Source organism: Dendrobates tinctorius, unplaced genomic scaffold, assembly GCF_039654945.1.
Source record: "Dendrobates tinctorius isolate UK_male_01 unplaced genomic scaffold, ASM3965494v1 ptg000138l, whole genome shotgun sequence".
Lineage (NCBI taxonomy): Eukaryota > Metazoa > Chordata > Amphibia > Anura > Dendrobatidae > Dendrobates > Dendrobates tinctorius.
The window spans coordinates 12,253,689-12,259,688 of NW_027361806.1; the positions used below are offsets into that span (position 1 = coordinate 12,253,689).

A 6,000-nucleotide genomic window follows, 5' to 3' on the forward strand; every position below is an offset into this window, starting at 1 on the left:
CTAAATGGCTGCAAGTCAAATTTATGTATGAGATAGAAAAGATGATTGCCTATAAAATGATGGCAGTCTGACAATCAAAGCTGTAGTGGATGGTGAGATCTGGAGCCTGAAAGTCAGAACTTCAGAACATTGTTACTCTTTTTCTCGTCACGATTAGTAAACTTTTTACATTTACAGCAAGTGCAGTTGTCCTAACATTTCTGATTTTCTCTCTATTAACAGGAAGCAATGCAGAAAATGGCCAAGGTTGGAAAGATTGTCCTTCCAAACTCTGAACACAACAGGTATTTTTTCCAGAAAAGCAATTACTGTGGCTCCTATAAAACACAGAGCCCCTCATCTGAGCACCTGCAAGGCACACACCAGTATGAAAGCAATGATGAGGAGTGAATAACTAGTCTGTGGATGGTTCACTGGGGCTCATTTCCGCAAATAATACTCCACCCTGCTGCACAATTACTAAGGCCAAACTCATTATCTCTGCTATCAGTGAAACCTGATCGCCATCTAGTGGTAGATTGTGAAGTTACATTGGTACTTGATTCTATGGCCCCAATTCATTGTTGCCTTTGTGCATGTTTTTATGTTTAGTTTTGTGTGCTCTGTGCCTTTTTTTTATTATTGTGCACCCTTTAAATTATTATATTTTCCCTTTTTTAAAATCTATGTTATATGTACTCACCTCTTTTTCTTTGCTTTCAACTTTGTGGGTGAATTTAGTGATTCCAGATTTTTTCAGCTGACTCTTTTATGTTCGTCTGTTTAAAAAGCCACAAAGTATGGCACAACTCCACTCCATTACCCCCTTCCACTCCACTCTTGGAGTAATTTTCTGCACATCAAGTATTAAAGAAAAGTCCCATTTTGCGACATTTTGTAAAAGTGGCCACTTTTTCCCAAAAAGTTGTTTAAAAGTCGATGTTGAATTTGCACACATTTCATCAACCATGTGTGCTATTTTGATGAATCTGGCTCATTAAATGGGAAAAAAAAACTGTCTTTGGGCCTCTTCTTGGTGACTACACTTAATTGGCTAAAAAGACTATATTTATACAGTGGAAAGAAAAATGGAGATGTGCAGGAACAAAAGCAAAACAACGCTGGCTCCAAGAGCACCAGGTAAAAAAAAAAGGAAAACATGTTTATGGAAGGTGACAGGTGCACTTTAAAAAAATATTCAGAATTGAGAGTTCTCAGTGGTTGATACCTTTTAATGGCTAACTGAAAAGATGGTAACAAATTGCAAGCTTTCGAGACTACTCAGGTCTCTTCAGGTTAGACTAATACAAAATCTGAAGTCACATATTTATGCACAATACAACACAGAAAAAATGCAATGGATAAGACAAGTGACGTGAAGCAGAACTATCAATATGGGAGAGGGAGAAACATAAATATTGGACCAGTTCATAGATAAGGAGTCCGGATGTTTTATAGTCCTCTGATTGGGGTCTCCTAATGTGTTGTGATGCCCCCACCAGGTCTTGAAAGCAAATTCCTTAATTGATGTAAAAAGACATAAATCCATGCGACACATTCATTCCAGCACTGAGAGTGTCAAAGGTCGTCATAAATTTATAATCCCAAACACGTCTCTCTCTCTGAGATGTGAAGTTACCTTTCAATACCAGTAATTAGATGTAATGCAGCTGAAAGTACCTGGGATCTTGCAATCCTGATGTGAGTTGGGGATCTTTATCTTGTCCGTGGTCATTATAAATGGACAAGTTTTACATTTTTTCTGGTTGCAAGGAAAGGTTCCTGCAGCTGTTGGAGAGCTGTTGCAGCTGCAGGAACCTTTCCTTGCAACCAGAAAAAATGTAAAACTTGTCCATTTATAATGACCACGGACAAGATAAAGATCCCCAACTCACATCAGGACTACAAGATCCCAGGTACTTTCAGCTGCATTACATCTAATGTGGTGCACTTAATTATTTGTACTAAATGTCCAACTGGGGGTCTGTATGTGGGGGAGACAGGGCAAAAGCTTAGAACAAGGATGAATGCTCATCGTCACACAATAAGAGAAAAAAGAATGGATCTACCTGTGACAAAACATTTTTGTATCCCTGATCACAGCAACATGGATATGAAATTACTGGTATTGAAAAGTAACTTCACATCTCAGAGAGAGAGACGTGTTTGGGAGTATAAATTTATGACAACCTTTGACACTCTCAGTGCTGGAATGAATGTGTCGCATGGATTTATGTCTTTTTACATCAATTAAGGAATTTGCTTTCAAGACCTGGTGGGGGCATCACAACACATTAGGAGACCCCAATCAGAGGACTATAAAACATCCGGACTCCTTATCTATGTACTGGTCCAATATTTATGTTTCTCCCTCTCCCATATTGATAGTTCTGCTTCACGTCACTTGTCTTATCTATTGCATTTTTTCTGTGTTGTATTGTGTATAAATACAGTGGGGCAAAAAAGTATTTAGTCAGTCAGCAATAGTGCAAGTTCCACCACTTAAAAAGATGAGAGGCGTCTGTAATTTACATCATAGGTAGACCTCAACTATGGGAGACAAACTGAGAAAAAAAAATCCAGAAAATCACATTGTCTGTTTTTTTTTTCATTTTATTTGCATATTATGGTGGAAAATAAGTATTTGGTCAGAAAGAAGCAATCAAGATTTCTGGCTCTCACAGACCTGTAACTTCTTCTTTAAGAGTCTCCTCTTTCCTCCACTCATTACCTGTAGTAATGGCACCTGTTTAAACTTGTTATCAGTATAAAAAGACACCTGTGCACACCCTCAAACAGTCTGACTCCAAACCCACTATGGTGAAGACCAAAGAGCTGTCAAAGGACACCAGAAACAAAATTGTAGCCCTGCACCAGGCTGGGAAGACTGAATCTGCAATAGCCAACCAGCTTGGAGTGAAGAAATCAACTGTGGGAGCAATAATTAGAAAATGGAAGACATACAAGACCACTGATAATCTCCCTCGATCTGGTGCTCCACGCAAAATCCCACCCTGTGGGGTCAGAATGATCACAAGAACGGTGAGCAAAAATCCCAGAACCACGCGGGGGGACCTAGTGAATGAACTGCAGAGAGCTGGGACCAATGTAACAAGGCCTACCATAAGTAACACACTACGCCACCATGGACTCAGATCCTGCAGTGCCAGACGTGTCCCACTGCTTAAGCCTGTACATGTCCGGGCCCGTCTGAAGTTTGCTAGAGAGCATTTGGATGATCCAGAGGAGTTTTGGGAGAATGTCCTATGGTCTGATGAAACCAAACTGGAACTGTTTGGTAGAAACACAACTTGTCGTGTTTGGAGGAAAAAGAATACTGAGTTGCATCCATCAAACACCATACCTACTGTAAAGCATGGTGGTGGAAACATCATGCTTTGGGGCTGTTTCTCTGCAAAGGGGCCAGGACGACTGATCCGGGTACATGAAAGAATGAATGGGGCCATGTATCGTGAGATTTTGAGAGCAAACCTTCCATCAGCAAGGGCATTGATGATGAAACGTGGCTGGGTCTTTCAACATGACAATGATCCAAAGCACACGGCCAGGGCAACGAAGGAGTGGCTTCGTAAGAAGCATTTCAAGGTCCTGGAGTGGCCTAGCCAGTCTCCAGATCTCAACCCTATAGAAAACCTTTGGAGGGAGTTGAAAGTCCGTGTTGCCAAGCGAAAAGCCAAAAACATCACTGCTCTAGAGGAGATCTGCATGGAGGAATGGGCTAACATACCAACAACAGTGTGTGGCAACCTTGTGAAGACTTACAGAAAACGTTTGACCTCTGTCATTGCCAACAAAGGATATATCACAAAGTATTGAGATGAAATTTTGTTTCTGACCAAATACTTATTTTCCACCATAATATGCAAATAAAATGAAAAAAAAACAGACAATGTGATTTTCTGGATTTTTTTTTCTCAGTTTGTCTCCCATAGTTGAGGTCTACCTATGATGTAAATTACAGACGCCTCTCATCTTTTTAAGTGGTGGAACTTGCACTATTGCTGACTGACTAAATACTTTTTTGCCCCACTGTATGTGACTTCAGATTTTGTATTAGTCTAGCCTGATGAAGAGACCGGAGTAGTCTCGAAAGCTGCAATGTGTTACCATCTTTTCAGTTAGCCATTAAAAGGTATCAACCACTGAGGACTCTCAATCCTGAATATTTTTCTATCTACTGGCTAACACGGCACAAAGATATACATCTTTCCTGTATCAAAAAGGTGCACTTTAAGAAGCTGAACCACTTTTTAGCAACAGCCCATTAGATTATAAAGCTAATTTCTATAGTACGGTCACTGATGAGTAGGACTAATCTATGTTCATGTGTTTTCTGTTGAGCAGATTTTATGAGAAAAAATATCAAGTATTTCTGAAACTCTACAAGCACCAGAAGGAATATCAGGCTATAATGAATGGATGTTAATTACAAGAAGACGGGTCAGGACAATAGGACCACTGCGGAAATGGAAGAGATCATATCCAATACAGTGTTTAAATCAAAATAAAAATCTACAGATGTTGCAAACCATAAGATAGTAAATGTGAAATAAATAATTTTTATTATAATACATATAAAAAAAACCACACTTTAAAAAGAGAATAATATATAGGGCACATCCACACAGAAATAGGAGCTGCAAACTACATGGATAAGTAGTGATGCATAGTAACTAAATCATCTACACTTACAGGCATAGTATAGAAGGGTAGGGCAAAATCACCCAAAATATCCACTGAGTAAGGACAGAAACCAGAAAGCAGTGCTTGAGGTAAATTCCATATTTATTGCTGCGTATTACTACTTATCCACATCATTTATGGTTGACGTTGGCGGTTGTATTGCATCTTATGCATTTACCTTTAGGTATGTGTTTTCTTTGCTTTACTGACTATTCAGTTCATATTTTGGGTGTTTTTACGCCCTGCTGTTTGCTGGGTTTTACTTCACACTGCCCATCTTTATTTACTATGTATCATTACTCATCCATATAGTTTGCCAATCATGTTTCTATGTAGATGTCCCCTCCATATTATTCTGTTGTTTTGGACAAGGATAAGGATTTTATGTGTATGGTTTTGTTTTCGGTACTGTACAAATGTACTGAAATAAATGCCATGTATGATATATAAGAAACCCTGTGTCTTTGTGTTCCAAGCGTCTACCCCCAAGAGAGTGAACCCCTACAATATGTATAATAGTAACACAGCATTTATTATACATTTACCATCATATAATGTGTAGTATTTGTAAGAGTGTAGCATTGTATCATGTATATTACACATAGTGCTGCTTAATTAATTTGATGCTCCAATTTCTGTAGATTGTTTAAATGGAAGCAATATGTGGACCCTGTGTCAGGGGGTTATTCACAGTAATGTCATTAAATGTTGCAAAGTTTTTCTTAAAAAAATAATATAAAATAAAACTGGTTCACTCTTCACAGGATATGCCATAAATGTCTGGTAACTGGGTCTTAGGGCTCACTCACACTGAGCGTATAAATCAGATGAGTGCAATGCAAGAAAACATTGCATTGATGTTTTTTGTTTTTTTTTCCTTTTTTTTATGATCGCTTTTAGTCAAAATGACACTTCCCTTTGAACGGTGGCTCAGAGAGTAGAGACACCTTCTTCCGTTAGTATTTGGAAATAGGGCCGCTAATACTATGGTAAATAAATCCAGGGAGTGAAATAGGGGTAAAAGAAGGATGGGTTTGCAACTGGCTTTTGTAAGAAGGTAGCTTACCACATTGCAGAAGTTTTTTCCGCACAGTTCTTAGCAATGTGCAGCGTTTTACAATAAGGCCGGGGTCACACTTGCGAGTGCAATGCGAGAAACTCGCATGAGTCTCTCGCCTCAATACCCGGCACTGTTGCCGGTGATTCGGACCGGAGCGTTCAGCTGCATAGAAATACATGCAGCCGCACACTCCGGTCCCGAGTGCCGGCGGCAGTCCTGGGTATTGAGTCAAGAGACTTGCGTGAGTTTCTCGCATT

The 6,000-nt window shown here is 39.4% G+C and overlaps 1 protein-coding gene across 9 annotated transcripts in view; it reads left to right on the forward strand.

Moving 5' to 3' along the window:
• Positions 1–5,449, forward strand: part of FGGY (FGGY carbohydrate kinase domain containing) — a 366,153-nt gene extending 360,704 nt beyond the window's left edge. For all 9 annotated transcript variants that reach the window (XM_073544587.1, XM_073544585.1, XM_073544588.1 and 6 more), the window contains 2 exons: positions 223–284; positions 4,345–5,449. In XM_073544587.1, the coding sequence (XP_073400688.1) occupies positions 223–284; positions 4,345–4,426 (144 nt within the window). In that variant the 3' untranslated portion in view covers positions 4,427–5,449. The remainder of the gene's footprint in view (positions 1–222; positions 285–4,344) is intronic.
• The last annotated feature ends 551 nt before the right edge of the window (positions 5,450–6,000 follow it).